The sequence below is a fragment of the Acartia tonsa genome, chromosome 12 (assembly GCF_053477335.1).
Source record: "Acartia tonsa isolate MP-2025a chromosome 12, ASM5347733v1, whole genome shotgun sequence".
Taxonomy (NCBI): Eukaryota; Metazoa; Arthropoda; class Copepoda; order Calanoida; family Acartiidae; genus Acartia; species Acartia tonsa.
Window position 1 is genome coordinate 23072787 of NC_137271.1, and position 18048 is coordinate 23090834.

The 18048-nt window shown below is 33.3% G+C and overlaps 1 protein-coding gene across 1 annotated transcript; it reads left to right on the forward strand.

The window, feature by feature from the left end:
• The first annotated feature begins 14244 nt into the window (after positions 1 to 14244).
• LOC145333718 (uncharacterized) lies at positions 14245 to 17521 on the forward strand. The gene is made up of 5 exons (XM_080178926.1): positions 14245 to 15255; positions 15382 to 15521; positions 15640 to 15868; positions 16094 to 16645; positions 16742 to 17521. The coding sequence occupies exons 1-5, from the start codon at positions 14985 to 14987 to the stop codon at positions 17362 to 17364; spliced, it is 1815 nt and encodes a 604-aa protein (XP_080035052.1). The 5' UTR covers positions 14245 to 14984; the 3' UTR covers positions 17365 to 17521.
• The last annotated feature ends 527 nt before the right edge of the window (positions 17522 to 18048 follow it).

Genomic DNA, 18048 nt, shown 5'->3' on the forward strand with positions numbered 1-18048 from the left:
AGTGAAAGAAAAGTTAAAAAATAAACCACCAATAACCATTAAATAATGTATTAATCATTCTAACTCAAGTAATATGTACTAATTTATTATTTAACCTAACATACTAACAAAACAATAATCATAACTTTTTTTACTTTAATGAAATAAATAATCTAAATAAATAAATAAACTATGTTGACTTAAATAAAATGAAAATAAATATTTTTATTTTATTTGGATTGGAGTTAGTTTTGTAAATTGTAACGTTTTGTCCTTGTTCTCTAAGGTCTCATATTTCCTGTATCATGAGTTGACCCTTAGCTTTATGCGGTCATAAATGTTCCCCCCCCCAAAAAAAAAAAAACGCTTTTATCAATATACCTTGTATATTGGGGAATATTAACAAGGATTAAAACATCCATAAAAACTAGTACTGAAACTTTATGACAAACGGATACAGGAAGCAAATGCCTACATTACCAGAAATGAAAAAAGTTATCCGCTTTCTTACGGAGATTGACCAGCCCTAATTATAAAAAAGCTATTGTTCTGTAAGATTAAAACGATTTCTGAAACTGTATAACAAACGGATAATAACACTTAAATAGTTCAGAATAGTCGACAAATAGTCGACGGACAAACTGACCCTAATTATAGAAAATTATTGTTCTGTATGAAGATCTCATATTTCTCATGTGAGTTCAGTTAAGTTGACCCTTCCAGTTTCCCTTCCTTAATCAGGTGACATAAATTTTTCCTCCCCGCCCCCCCCCCAAAAAAAAAAAATATTGTACAGCGATTAAGCGAAGATATGTTAATTTTATTTACCATAAAAACGAGATTCAGATTTCAATTTGAGATCCTTGGTAGAGAGATATTAACAGACATCCTATTATTTTATTTTTTGGTTTTCAATGATAACTATGACATATATAGAGTAGACAGAACAGAAAAAGAGTAGTTTTTATTGCAAATCAAATATAATTTTTTTCATTTGTTTTTTATCCGTGGAGATTAACAGACATCCTATTATTTTATTCTTTGGTTTTCAATGATAACTATGATATATAGACAGAACAGAAATGTACAATCGTTTGATTATTAAAACCAGTTTTTTTAGCCCCGAGGAGCCGTTTAACTATGAAAGAAATAGCTATCTGTCTTAAAGAACGAACGAATTAAAAAGTAAAAACTTTGTATATTTGTTTTATTCAAAAAGAGTAGGTTTTATTGCAATTAGAGTCTTCCAACTAATTCACTTACAATTTTGCTTCATATCCGTGTCATGTTATTTAGTTGACCCTTTTTAAAAAATTTAAATTTCCCTTCCTTGCGAAAGAATGTTTTTAAAACTTAAAACATATGAAATGATATTATCAGATATTATCATCAATCTATAATATAATTGGCCAAAAAGCCTTCATAAAGTGTTATAAAGAGAATATAGTATCACTGAAGATATCTATATTCCAACTTTCAATATGTAACTTTGAAGCAATTTTGTTTGTTTTCTACATTACCGAATACTTTGTGAAATCAATTCGTCTCAAATGTAACTTTTCTTAAAAATAGGTTTCTAAAACTTGAAATATAATTTTTAACTTTTCTTACCAATGAATGATGAAAGTATAAATTTAAGAACAATTTGAAATATTTACCCTCTAACGGCTAATTTATTTACTATAATTTCATCGTATTAAATCCAAATTTAATCTTGTTTCTCCCCCCCCCCCCATCCCAATTATTACCATACCATTACCAGGTTGGTTACGATATTATATATTTGTTTTTTATCCGTGGACCGTGGGACATGAAAGATTAAGCATCAAATCCTCCCCCCCTCCTCAAAGGGGAAATTAGCAGAATTCTTACATGTCTACCTAATAAAACATACATAAGTAGCGAAGCTCTAAAATTATGAATAATAAATAGACCATTTGGAACAATGTATGGTTGTCTTTTGAAGCATTAAGCTAATAGAAAAACGTTAAAACTTAAACAATTGAATTTACAATTACATAATCCTAAATTTGCCTAAACTTAAAATTGTTTATTTCTTATCAGTTCAGCATTTTGATTATTATTATTGTCAACTGTCCTATCCCCTCCTAATATTTATGTTTTTCCCCCTTTTTTTTTGGGGGGGGGGGGGGAGCTAAACAGATATCCTATTACCTCCTAATATTTATTACATACAACACCAACCCCAATTTTAGGGGGTTACATGGAGAAAATGTTAAAAATTTTGAGATTTTTACAAATTACACCTCTAAATATATAAAGATAGAATATAGATTATTATTATTGTCCACTGTCCTATCCCCTCCTAATATTTATGTTTTTCCCCCTTTTTTTTGGGGGGGGGGGGAGCGCGCATTACCACTCCGCCCATATTCATAATGAGCGGTGAAAATGGACAAAAAAATTGTAAAATACGTGATAAAACATTTATAACAATCTTTTTCTATATATAACAATATAGTGTATTTCCGTAAAAAGACTCGGACGGAGGGACGTATGGACATACCTTAATTATAGAGTAACAAGGATTCTTATAATTTCATTTTCACTATGTTTATATATATGAGGGGGGGGGGGGGGTCACGATTAATTTTTAACTTGGGGAGTGGGTAAGATTATAATTTATTATACTAGTGTAGTCTCACCCCTCCCCTATTTGAAGGTTGACCGTTACAACTTACGATACAAATATTGACCCCTCCCCCCCCCCCCAAGAAATAAGTTAACAATTCAAAACATATGGAAAATAGGAATTAGCGAAGCTTTTCTATAATTTGTGTTGGTTATAGACGTCAGTTAGTATTACTATTTTATATAATTTATAGACAGAATACTTACTTATAATTATACTTATGCATTTATTTAAATGTTCCCCCCCCCCCCCAAGAAATAACAAAACAAAACATATGGAAAATTCAAAATACTAGGAATTAGCGAAGCTTTTCTATAATTTGTGTTGGTTATAGACGTCAGTATGTTAGTATTTATATAATTTATAGACAGAATACTTACTTATAATTTTGATTATACTTATGCATTTATGTTAATGTTTTGCTTTAATGGATATTGTCATCCTTGTTAAAAATATTTCACACATCCCATTCCCAACACTTCATATTTGAAGATATCTAGAATATTATAAATCTTAATAATTTCTTGGAAACCAACAACAAAGAAAAATTTGTAGGGGGTAATGATTCCTTGAAATTTCATTTGCTTACAGACCTTTGAAGTGACAACATTTGAACATTTGTTTTATTTTTGCTATCGTTATGGCGGAACAAGGACAGAGAGTCAGAGTTGGGCGCAGGCGCAAGCCGGTGATGATGGATGACTTGGTTCCTTACTTCCCCCGTACTCTTACCTGCACAGATCCAGAACCGGCTTTATACCCCGACCTGATGCCTGGATGGTACGCCCATTATCAGGTCCTACACAGATATTTTAAAGATATATGTAACCTGCTTTACAGGTCGGGGTTTCAGAGTGTTCGTAATATGGAGGCGCTCAGACTATTTAGTGAAGGAATTGGTATATACCAATTCCTTCACCAAGCCCTTCCATCTTCTCAGCGTACACGCGAAGAAAATGAACTTGTTCTGCAGCAACTTGAAGCCAAATGCAACGGTTACCGTGACGACGTTATCCAGTCGTTAGCTGTCTATGACCGTGCGATTAATTTAGATGGCACAGTAGATCTATCATCAGATGAAGACGAATATCCCGATATCTCCGGCGATGTAAATCCATCTTCCGATGATGACGATATTGACGCCATCCTGGAAGTTCTGGAACACGAAGGTGGCGCGAGCGAAGGTGAAGGTGATGACTCTGATGAGTCTGTGATCATTATCGATTGATCATTGATGTTGCGTTGAGTTGAGATCGTATTCCTGTGAATATTTAGTTAGATTCCACATAAATAACTTGACATATATATGCTATAATAATAAAACTATGAAAAATAATTTTCTTATTTTTATTTAATTTAATTTGTAATTGCGATGCTGCTCTATAATTTGAATTATAATTGAAGAAGTAAGCTCTGTTTGTCTGTAGCTAAGGATCTCGCTAACCACTGAACCTATATGGTTCTCCTTTACAGTACAGCTTCGTATAGGTCCTTAGATGGTTTTAGGCTAGAGAGACGTTTGATATAGTTATTTGATATAGTTAAAGTTTAGTTAGGTCGTTAATTAATATATGTTTACGAAATACTTATGTTTCTGCCGTGATTATTTGTGTACTTATTTTAACTTTGAAGACATAAATTTAAAATTATCAATAGCTATAGTATTAACTTTAACAAACAAAAACATTTAAAGTGCCACTAGAGGCCTCTAGGGGCGTAGCCGCTAGTAAACTTATAAAGAAGTAAGCTCTGTTTGTCTGTAGCTAAGGATCTCGCTAACCACTGAACCTATATGGTTCTCCTTTACAGTACAGCTTCGTATAGGTCCTTAGATGGTTTTAGGCTATTTTTCTGCCCTTTCATATCCCTTCGAATATAGAGCCTCTAAATGCTAGGGGCGCAGCCGTTTGTATCCAAGGAAGAGAGATGTTTGATATAGTTATTTGATATACTTAGGTAGGTTAGGTAAGCGTTCCACGTATTTAAAATTATCAATAGCTATTTCTTGCATCGTTAACGAATAAAAGCTAACTATCTCGGACGAAAAATCAACATGTTTAAAATGGACGTACGGACATTCTGGTAATGATTATAGAGTTGCTACGCTTTCTAAATCGGACGGACCGACCATAAGAATGAATAAAAAAGTGTATTATTTCGAGTTTCTTATCACATTTATTTTTACAATATCACGAATATGAATATGAAATGAATGAAATACAAAATGAAAATGAAACAATGAAATTGAAAAACGAAAAAAAAACAGACAGACAGACAGACAGACAGACATATTTACATTTAGAAATATAAAGTAGATTTGCTACTAAAAAATGAAAATGAAACAATGAAATTGAAAAAAAAATTAAATGAAAATGAAAAAATTAAAACTAAAGAAAAGGGGTAGTTTCACGAAATGCATTTGAACTTAATTTAGTGAACCGCATATTTTATCCTGGTTAAATGGGTAAACTACATTTATATGGCATATATTTGAAATGAATTCAATTTTCTACCACGTAGTTTTTAAAATATCAAGACCTGAAAATTGTCTTTTTTGTGATATATGCAATTTAAAAAGACGATTTTCAAGTCTTGACATTTTAAAAACTATGTGGTAGAAAATTGAAATTTTTTCAAATATATGCCATATAAATGTAGTTTAACCATTTAACCAGGATAAAATATGCGGTTCACTAAAGGGGTAGTTTCACGAAATGCATTTAAACTTAATTTAGTGAACCGCATATTTTATCCTGGTTAAATGGGTAAACTACATTTATATGGCATATATTTGAAATGAATTCAATTTTCTACCACGTAGTTTTTAAAATATCAAGACCTGAAAATTGTCTTTTTTGTGATATATGCAATTTAAAAAGACGATTTTCAAGTCTTGACATTTTAAAAACTATGTGGTAGAAAATTGAAATTTTTTCAAATATATGCCATATAAATGTAGTTTAACCATTTAACCAGGATAAAATATGCGGTTCACTAAATTAAGTTTAAATGCATTTCGTGAAACTACCCCTTTAAAAAATCTGCAAATTTACGAAAATTAATTAACAATAAAATCAATAATAATATATATTACAAAATTAACAATAATCAATTTGAATTCTATTATGAAATAATATTACAAAATTATAAATATTAATTTAAATAGAATTCAAATTGATTATTGTTGATATTGACTGTGGCGTGCGCACCTATTGTTAAATTAAAAATAGCCGGTACGACACGCTCACGACGAGGTTCTTGCTGTGGGGGGGGCTGTTGGGGGGGCTGTTGGGGGGGGTTTGGAATGGGGTCTGGTTGTTGTGGGGGGGGCTGTTGAGGGGGGTCCGGCTGTTGTTGAGGGGGGGGCGGGGGCTGTGGTGCTTGATGGGGAGCCGGGCCCGGAGCAACACCAACATTGTTATTGTTCCCCATCTGCTGGACAACCTGTTGAGCATGACCTTAATAAATTAAATCAAAATTAAAATTAAAATCTCTCAGGAGGGTGGTCGATAGATCGATGTACATCCCCAGTGATTTTCCCTTCTGTAGATTACAATTAGTTCCATAAAAGCCAAAAAAAATACATTTTAATTAAAGAGCCAAAAAAAATACATTTTAATTAAAGATCCAGCTTAGATTTTTTGACGCATTTTTTTGGAGCTTCTCTTTTATGCATGTTTTCATCCTTGTTTTATAATAATCATGTAAGCAATTCTGTATGATATTTACTATTAATTTAAATGGTTAATTTTTCAAAATCATAAAATATCTCAACGCAATCAGATTAAATTCATTCCAAAAGGTGAATTTATTATTTCAAAGTAAGGTTACTGGACAAACGCAGGAGTCCCAATTATATATAATACCTTGTCCTCTTGGAACATTACGGCGTCCATGGCCTCGACGATGCCCATCAGGCTGGGGTTCAACAGGAACAGCGGCAGCCACACCTTAATGAATTAAATCTTATTTATTATTTCAAAGTAAGGGGACTGGACAAACGCAGGAGTCCCAAACGTCGGAGTGGACAAACGCAGGAGTGTTAAATTAAAATATTAATTTTAAGTATTTCTGTACAGGTTAGGTTAGGTTAATATGTACAAGATATATAAGACTTGGAATAGGTAATAATAAAAATATGATTATATATAATACCTTGTCCTCTTGGTTGAACAACCCGATCATCTCGTCCATGGCCATCATCAACAGCAACAGGAGGAACAGCTGCCACACCTTAATAAATTAAATCTTATTTATTATTTCAAAGTCCCAAACGTCGGAGTGGACAAACGCAGGAGTCCCAAACGTCGGAGTGGACAAACGCAGGAGTCCCAAACGTCGGAGTGGACAAACGCAGGAGTGTTAAAGTATTACAACAGCCACACCTTAATGAATTAAATCTTATACACTAAATAAATTTATTAACTTAGTCCTATAGTTTATACAAACGGACAGTTTAACTTTAAAAAAGTTTAAACTTTACAGTAATATAATTAAACTAAAGAGTAGCTATACTTAAAACAACGATGACAACATCCATAAAAGCAAAGCACTGAAACGGTAGGACAAACGGACATTAACACTTGTATAGTGTCTGAAGTGAATAATTTAAATATAAAGTATAAGAGTCGAAGCAAAATTGTAAGTAAATTTATTGGAAAACTGCTTCATACAGGATAACCGATAATGTTTATGGTTATACTTACATTTCTAGGACTTAATTATAGAGTTGCTTGCTTCGCTTATAATATTATTCTTTGTTGTCCAAGGAATCAATATACCAAAAACCAGATCAAACGGATAATTAGATCACATAAAATTTTGTTGTTATAAAAGTAGAAAAATCAACATGTTTAAAAGGGATTTACGGACATTCTGGTAATGATTATAGAGTTGCTTCGCTTTCTAAATCGTACGTAACTACATCATGCAAAGTTTGAAATCGATAGGACAATTCTAACATGCCTAAAATTAACGAATAAAAGCTAACTATCTCGGACGAAAAATCAACATGTTTAAAATGGACGTACGGACATTCTGGTAATGATTATAGAGTTGCTACGCTTTCTAAATCGGACGGACCGACCATAATTATAGAAAAGCTTCGCTTTTAAAAAGGTAAATTAAAAGGTAAAAAGGAGAACCCGATCGGTTCATCGGTTAGCGAGATCCTTTAGTATAAAGATTATTTATTCATTATATTACACTTGGAATAACTAAAAATAAATAGAATTCAATATATATTATACCTGGGTCAAGTCGTTGACGTCGTTCAAGTATTCGCAGGCTCCTTCGTTTCGTGCTGGGTCTAGATTTCATTATTCGGATATTTATACTGAAATAAATTATTAAGGTAATAAATAATAATAATTAGTATTTTTCATAATGCAAATGCAGATATAATTCAATTTCAATTCAATTTCAAAACGTTCACAATATAAGTATAAAAACACTGCAAAATCAAATATTAAAAAATAATTAACTTTATAAGTTTATTTTATGCGTATATAAAAAATAATTACGCATTTAAAAGAAAGAGAAAGGCGTTCAAAAGGTAGAGAAAGCCATTAAAATAAAGGGGTTGTATGCAAAAATGTAATTTCATCATTACCTTCCGATAAGCCGCTGAAATTTATTTTGCCTTTTCTCGGCAGTTTTCGGCGGTTGCGCCGCCGTTTCTTCTCCCCTTAGTATCCAAGTAACTTGAAGTTGGCTGGCCCATCTCTCGTTCGTCGCCAACCTACAATTTAACTTTAAATTACAAATTTGTAAAATGTAAAATGTAAATTATCTTTATAAACCAACCTAATGCCGTAAAATCAATCTTCGAATAAACCAACCTAATGCCGTAAAATCAATCTTCGATATTTATTATTTAGAAAATGTTAAGATTTTTAATTTGTTAATACTAATAGTCTAATAGCATGAAAAAATTTTATCTTTACATACCCTTTAAAATAAGTGGCATCCGCATTTAGAGCCTAGAGGTCAATATCATCAAACATATATGGGTGGGGGAAAAGGGTTTTACATGTAAGTAACACCTTTATAGTCCCCCCCCCCAAAAAAAAAGGGAAGGGCAATGGGCTGTTTATTTTACACTAGTCTCCCCCCCCTCCCCTATTTAAGAAGGGTTGCTATATGAAAAGAAAGGGTTGAAGATTTTGAATATAACCCCCCCCCCCCAAAAAAAAATACAAAGAATAATCCCTTTATTTATTTAAATTTTCCTTTATAAAAATTTTCCATAATATATATATGACATTATTATAACCCCCCCCCCAAAAAAAAATACAAAGAATAATCCCTTTATTTATTTAAATTTTCCTTTATAAAAATTTTCCACTAATGCTGGGTGACGGGAGAGAGTTTTTTTAACTTTTAAGAAAGGTTTATATATATGACACCTTTATAAATTATAACCTTATATTATAATGGCCGATAAATTGATGTACACTCCCAATGATGATGCACAAAATTACCCCTTTTGTAAATAACAATTAATAGTTGAAACGTTTTTACACTCAACTTAATGAAGCAACCAAGTCCCAAAATTCCCCAAGTCCCCAAAATTGTTGAGCAAACCAAAAAGAAAACGTTGGTATAAAACTTTGTTTTTAAAAGATATGAAATGATACAGATATTCATCATATCATTATCATCAATCTATTCTATAATTGGCCAAAAAGCCTTCATAAAGTGACAGCAAGCTGACAATAAAGATGAAAATCCTTGAATGTTATGTAACTTCCAATATGTAACTATGAAGCAATTTTGTTTGTCTACATTACCGAATACTTTTTTAATTCTATTCATCTCAAATGTAACTTTTCTTAAAAATAGGTTTCTAAAACTTGAAATATAATTTTTAACTTTTCTTACCAATGAATGATGAAACTTAAGTATAAATTGAAAAACAATTTGAAATATTCAGCCTCTAACGGCTAATTTATATACTAAAATTTCATCGTATTAAATCCAAATTAACTCTTGTTGGTTCCCCCCCCCCCCCCTCCTCCTAACCATTACGTTATGATGGGTGGAGAAAAAAAGATTACATATAATTATATTCAAATAAGAAGTGTTGAAAAAGGGGGGTGGGGCAGGTTTCAAATAATCTTTAATCTTTTAATCTTTAATCTTTTACGGAGGGTAAATTAAGTGTTAAATTACCCCTTCTGCAGATTAAGCATCAAATCCTCCCCCCTCCTCAAGGGGAAATTAGGAGAATTCTTAGTCTTACATGTCATATAAATATTTTCCAACACATCCCATGATTTCCCTCGTACTTCGTAGTAATTGGATACGGATTATACCCCCCCCCCCCCCACACTTTCTTTTATGTGTGTTTATTTTATCCCTTACTATTCCAAAAAATAAAATTATGGGTGGAGTTACTGTTAAGTTGTTAACCCTTTTCTTCCCCCAATCATCCAATGTAAGCGGTAACCTGGCCATTTTCACCACCTTAGGCTTAAAGTCATAAAGTCATAATTAATATTAATCTTTTTATTTTAGTTTTAGTTCAGTTACAACATCGTTAGAGAATGGCTGAGCCTGACTCTAATAAAGTTATAGGTGACGATGATGACAACATGTCCGATGTTTCGGATGTTATTAATATTGACAGTGAGGTTGTCCAAGCTATGCCTGACTCTTCAGTTACGCGTAGTTTACGTGAACGTAGGATCGACGATGCAAGCATATCCGATTTTTTGGATGAGGTTGAACTTGATATGTTGGAGGAAAAGGAGGGTTTGGGGTCCCCCAAAAAAAAAATAACCCCCATTGATAACATTAGGTAATAATAATATTTTCATTTTATATTTAATAATGTTATAAAAAAACTAAAAGGGGTAGTTTCACGAAGTGCATCTACCCATGCTAAAAAAATTATAGAAATGGGATTTTTACAGTAACTTTTTATTTATTAAGCTCAAATGCATTTCGTGAAACTACCCCTTATAAAATTAGTGGGTTTCGTCGTATTTTTACTTTTTATTTACTATTAAGCTCAAATGCATACCCCTAATGAAATTATAATAAATGGGATTATGAAAAGTAGTGGGTTCCTTTGTATTTTTACAGTAACTTTTTATCTTAGGGTAGGTAAATGTTATTTATTTATTTAATTTTCAGTTGCACTCCAGGGTCGGAAATGTTGGAGGAAAAGGAGGGGTTGGGGACCCCCACAAAAAAAATAACCCCCATTGATAGCATTAGGTAATAATAATATTTTCATTTTATATTTATACCCTAATACCATTAGGTAATAATAATATTTTCATTTTATATTTATACCCCTAATAAAATTATAATAAAGGGGATTATGAAAAGTAGTGGGTTCCTTTGTATTTTTACAGTAACTTTTTATCTTAGGGTAGGTAAATGTTAAAAAAATATCCTTACTTACTTTTGGTCAGGTTAGGTTGGGTCGCATTGAGTAATCCATCCTCCGGGGCGAATTCCTTCCATGTTCAGCAACTCTCGGTGCTCTACACACCAAGAGAGGCCATTTTTTTTTAGAATATAATCCCAAATTTGGTAAATTTGGTGGGTTCTAAAAAGAACCAGAGAAAATTGAAATGCTTTATTTATTTATTTATTTAATTTCAGTTGCACTCCAGTGGCGTCAAAAATAGCTGATCCACAACGGAAGCGCATAATAACAAAGTTGTGTTCACCTCCAAGGGTCAAGAAAAGAAGAAAAGAGTCTTCTCCCCAATCGAGGTAAAAAAAACAAGTAGCCAAATAATTTTTTTTTTTTATTTTGTCCAGAGGGCAAGGGAAAAATAATATTAATTAATAATTAAAATAATAGGCTATTTTTTTAAGGTCAAAACCTGCAAGCCCAGAACCTGAAAAAACAACTTCACCCCCCAAACCTTCTCCCCAATCGAGGTAAAAAAAACAAGTAGCCAAATAATTTTTATATTTTGTCCAGAGGGCAAGGGAAAAATAATATTAATTAATAATTAAAATAATAGGCTATTTTTTTAAGGTCAAAACCTGCAAGCCCAGAACCTGAAAAACCAACTTCACCCCCCAAACCTTCTCCCCAATCGAGGTAAAAAAAACAAGTAGCCAAATAATTTTTATATTTTGTCCAGAGGGCAAGGGAAAAATAATATTAATTAATAATTAAAATAATAGGCTATTTTTTTAAGGTCAAAACCTGCAAGCCCAGAACCTGAAAAACCAACTTCACCCCCCAAACCTTCTCCCCAATCGAGGTAAAAAAAACAAGTAGCCAAATAATTTTTATATTTTGTCCAGAGGGCAAGGGAAAAATAATATTAATTAATTAATTAATTATTTTAAGGTCAAAACCAGCAAGCCCACAACCAGCTTCACAAACAACACCAGATACATCACCAATGCGCCCACTCAACGTAACGCCGCCGCCGTCTCCATCACCTACAAGTACAACAGCCACACCTAAAGCCGCAGCCACACCTACAACACCAGCTGGAGACACACCTTCTTCAGCACAGTCATCCCCAGCTGGAGAAAAGCCAAAAGGGAGAGGTGGCCGTAAAGCAGGATCCAAGAATAAACCCAAGATGAACAGTGACAGTTCGGAACATATGTTCATCAAAGGTAAGCTTAAATTAGTATAATTAATATCAATAACATAGGTAGTAACATTAAAAATTTAATTGACAGGATGTCTATTTGTCTGTACTTAAATAAAATACATTATATTATATTTATAATTAATAACCATACAATCTCAACCGTAAATACATAAATTTCTAGAATACTAGTTTGTTTTACTTTACCTATATATTAAATTAACTGTTCTATTGATTACCTAGACTGCGTGGGTACAGTACAAGGTGACACACACTCGCTCTATGACCGCCTTGATGGGAAGAGGATAACATATAGTAATGGTGATAAGGTACAAACATAAATACTAAAAATAATAATAAAATGTAGAGGGGGGGGGGGGGGGCAAAAGTGACACTTTTTGAAACCAAAACTAAAAGTCAAGAAAGGAACACAACTAAAAAAAGAGTTACAGGTGTGAGATTATTAAATAAAATGTTTAATAAAATTAAAATTACTTCAGGTTTATGTCTACTTGGTTAAAGTGCTTGAAGATCATGCTTACATGATCCCCAACTACCCTGGAAAGGGTAAGCATAAGACCCCGTGGGGGCGGGGGTGCAAATACTGTCACTTCAATACCTGGGATGGCACATACCACGTGAAAGAATACCCCACAGATCCAAAAGCAACAGAGAAATTTATACTGCAAGAAACTAACCTTCTTAGGTAATAATATTAAGTTGACATAAAATAACATGATGTATTAACGCAACGTGCCGGAGCCGTATAATTTTGATGCGGCTCCGGCTCCGGGGAGCCGTATTTGGAAATACGGCTCCCGGCTCCGGCTCCAGCTCCGGCTCCGGCTCCTACCTTAAAATTAATATATCAATTTTTTTTCATTATTGAATTTGATAAAATAAGATAAATAATATAAAATATTTTGCTTTTATTTGATTAAAGCTATATAAAAGTAGAAGGATGTGTGTCTATTTGTTAAGTAACAATAGTTTTTCAGTTTATTATATGGAAATAGACCGTTGCCAAATTATAATATTACTTTAAAAAATCATTTTTACCTAGTCCGGAGCCGGAGCCGTTTTTAACAAAAAATACGGCTCCGGATCCGGCTCCACAAAAAATGTTGCTGCTCCCGGCTCCCGGCTCCGGCTCCAGAACACTGGTATTAAGTATTCATAAACATTGATTAAAAATATATACTGACGGACAAGGTGAATTATAGAGTAGCTTTGCTAAAAAAAATAATATTAATTGCTTACCTGTTTAGGAGGTTTCGCCATCACTGGATCAATGACCACAGAGATGTTTACCGAGAGTATAGGAAGGGAGTGAACCTGGCCAGCTTTCAGAGGAAGTTTCAACAGGCCCAGGCAGATGCTGAAGTTATCCATGAAGTCAAAATATACACCACTGCCCTAGAAGCGCTGCGCCACATAACAGGAAAACTGGTTAATAATGAAAGTTTCCTTCGCTTTAAGGTAAATGTATGTTTAATATTTTTGATCATATTTGCTGTTATCTAATGTCTCATACCTATATTTTTTTAAACAAAATGAATTGAAAATGATTGCTAAAATCGAAATATATCTTCATGTCAGTTAGAATAGTGTATTTTTTAAAAATAGGTTGAAAAACATACTAACTTTAAAAAATTCGCTTTAAGGATAAGGATGCCAATGCCTTTGACCATCTCATCGCCAAGCAGGTCGGTTTACTTGAGAAAGGCAAGAAGCAGGATGCACCCACCAGCAAACAGCTTCATAACTGGCTGCAGGGGCAGCACAAGTATTACATGGAATCCTTCAAGAAGATTTTAGAAAATAAAGGTATTAATAACTATTAACTATTAAGTATTATAATTTATAAACTAAAACATTACTAAATAATTTCAAAATCTGAAAGAAATAACAAATAATTAATTTAAATTATCTTTACTTCCGCGGGTGTGTACATTGCCGAAATCGAAGGAAAGGTGCACACCTGCGGAAAAAATGTTAATATTTAATTATTTTAAATAACAAATAATTATAATCAATATTATCTTTGTTTCCGCAGGTTTGCACCTTTCCTTCGACTTCGGCAATGTTCACCACACCGACTTCATTGCAGGTAACCTAAATAAAATAAATAAACTATTATTATTTATTAATGCAATTACAACTGCAGCAGCTACATAACCTGAATTAAATAAAGTAAAGTAAACTATTATGAATAATATAAAAGAATTACTAATTTTTCAGTAACTGCAAACTATACCGATGCAGAAGGTCCCAAAGAATTGTTGCTCGCCTGTGAACAGGTATAAGTTTAAAATTAATTCTTAGAAATTTAGAATGACCACAAATACCTAAATGATAATTTGATTAATTACTTATGTTTAGATGCCTAAACCCGATGCTTCCGGCCGCAGCATCTACGAATATTTCGAACAACTGTTGAAAAGGTTTGGGCTTGAGCATTATCAACTTCTCAGCTCCACATCCGACTCGGCTGCCAACTGTGTAAAGGTAATGAAAAATTATAAATTATAATTATAAAATCATAACTATTTAATAGTTTTTTCTCGCATCGTATTTTAAATGGCTTTCCGCGGATGTAAAATGTACAATTGTAAGATAAAACCAGTTTTTTTAGATGAATATTTGAATGAATACGAGAATTAATATTCTAAAACAATACCATTAGAAAGTAAATCATTAATTTATTTTTCATTCTTTAGTCCGTCAAGATACTCAATGAAGAGCACGGGAAAACCCCCACAGAGTATACAAGTTACATGAACCATGAGGATGAAGATGAGGACGTCAGTGATGATGATGATGATAGTGATAAGGAAGACACACCTGAGGCTGATAGTGAAGATGAAATCCCGTTGGATATGGTTATAGAAGATTTAGATGAGGTTGAGGATGGTGTTGTAGAAGCCGAAGGTGAGGGTCAGGATGGAGGTGAAGAAACCCTGGCAGGAACAAGACAAGGCGATGGCGGCATATCAAGTGCGATTTTCTACAGGTCCATCGCCATCAAAGATCCACAACAAAGAGAGGGTAAGTAAAGTTAAATTAAATTCATTCCCAAAAAATTCAATGAATTACATTTAATGATTTACAGGGGTAGTTTCACGAAATGCATTTAACTAAATTATATTAATTTATTAAATTATTTCTTTTCAGCAATCACAAATTTCGGGAAACTAATGGAAGAGAACATCCAGAAAACAATGATATGTGATGAGCAAAAATGTGGACTAATAGTGGGAGGCGTTTGCCTCAACCACCAAGTGGAGTTGGCGTTGAAGCAGGCTGCCAAAGTTGTAAGTAAATTAATTAAATGATTAATAGAACCAACTAAATAACTTATACAGTAACTTAAAAAGTTAAATAATAAATTATACAAAAACGTGAAAATTAACAAATATTATATTTTTTTAGAAAGGGAAGGGGTACAACAGAACCATAATTAACCTGGCAAAGCTGGTCAGTAAAATTATGAATAACAAGAAGCTGCGTCGCATTTTGGTAGAGAGTGGACAACGTATGCTTACCAGATACGTGGAGACGAGATGGAGCTCCAGAATGAACATGATAAAGCGGTTCTTAGAGTTGTTTGACAACAAACAACTACTTCAGAAGGTGAAAAAATCCGTGCAGGATCAGAAAGGTAAACCCAAAAAAGTTAATTATAATTTAAACAACAATTTAAAACTAACAAAATTACCAACTTAAATTTCTCTCTGTCCCTTAATTAAACAAAAGAGAAAGGTAACAAATAGAAGTTTATTAAAATTTAAACTAAATAAATTATTTCTTCTCTCGTTCCCTTAATTAAAAATTAGAACTGTATATATCAATAGAATTAATTTTTAATTTTTAATTTTTATTTTAGTCAACAAGAAGTTTGACAATCTGTGGCCAACACCTGACCAGGTTCTTGCCCTCAGAGAAGTCCTGCAAGTGTTGGAGTGTGTGGATACCATGCTGACAATTCCCGCACAAGCCCATGAGGCCACAATCGTCCAGATGTTCACCATGCTGGATACGGTGTTCTTTACCCTACGGACAAGTATGCCTGGCAACTTATTCGCTAGACGTGTATTCAAGTTCCTTCACCTGAGAGTTAACAAGATTGTCCGTACTAATGCAGGCTGGCAAGTCTGTCTCTACCTACACCCCCTGTCACGCAGTCATTTGGAAATGATTGCGAGTGGCACACAAAGCTTTACGGTGACACAGGATGAAGCAAAAACAATCTTACAACAAGCACCCAAAAATTGTAGGTTGTTGGGTGAACGGCTACACCGAATCTCACTGAGAGCCAACCTAAGTCCTGAAGAAAAGGCAGATGAAGAGGCCGACCTGCGTAGTGCTAATGCGGATGCCGACAATGAGGATTCCGAAGCTGACGAGTACGAATCTCCAGAAACTGCACCTCCCACAGGTAAAGATATACAATATTAATTAAAATAGATAATAATAATAACATTAGTTAAATAATTCAATTATCATTTTTATTAATTATATTTATGTATTACAGGCATGATGACACCCATCCAAAAGATGTTATGGAACAAACAACAAGAGTTCAAAGAAATTCAGGCTCAAGCAGCAGCCAAGAAGAAAAAGAAAGAACAACGTGACAAACAGAAGGATCCCCTGGACGTCATGAAGAAACACCTGAAAGCTGGGCTGAAGGATTGGAATAATATAGAAGAATCCAAGTTGCATGCCTTGACATACGGTTACCAACGTGAAGTCGCTAAGATAAAGGAGGAAATTGCGAAAGTCAAAAAATCTAAGTCCAAGGATTTCGATGTTGAAGAACGCCAGAAACTGTACAAACAAGGAGCAATGACCGCAAGCCACAGGATGCTTACTGCCAGGTATGAACATGTTGCAGAGCAGATATGTTATCCACCTGGACTTGTCAGTTTGATGACCAACTTCAACAACTTACCTGTTTCTAATGCGAGGTGTGAGAGAATTTTCTCACACCTCAAATTAGTTTACTCATCGAGGCGCTATAACCTAGAGAAAGACACCATCCACGCCATCATGTTCTTGAAGATGAACAAGCTAGTCCCCAAGAAGTCCCAAGCATTTTGGGATAGACAGGTAAAAGTTACCAAGAAGACAGCAACCAAGGAACTGGAAAAGTGAAATAATTTTTGTAAATATGTTTATCATATTAATTATGTTGGAAAGAAATAAAGTAGAAGTAAAAGTAAAACAAATAATTTAATGAAATAATTTTGTGTTTTTTAAATATCTGTATCATTACCATTATAAAATAAATGTTGTAATAAAACCCAAAAAACTGTTTATTGATATATTTATTTTTTTTGCAGTATTGTTATTTAATTTAACAAGGATGAATAATCAATAAGTAGCGAAGCCAAAAACATTACTCAAATCATACTTGTCTTGTGTCTTTATGCGTGGATGGTCTCTTGCTCGAGGTTCTAGAGTAAATAAGTTGGACATCAAATGAAAGTAAATACTAAATATCCAAAAATAAATTTGAATTTCAATTAAAGGGTGATGGAAAAAAATAAAAATGCGTACTTGCCGCTTCGCTTATATTATTGTACATTCAAACATCAGTAAACCAAAAATCAGACCAATCGGATAATTAGGTCACATAAAAATTTGTTGTTAAAATGTAAAAAAAATACGGACATTAATGTCAGAACTGAATTATCAGAATGCGAATATATAAGAGTCAAAGCAAAATTGTAAGTAAATTTGTTTAAAAACAGCTTGATAATCAGGTTTAATATGAGCGTACATTTAAAAACGAGTTTCAACGCAAAAAAACGCGGAGCCGAATCTAGAAATACGGCT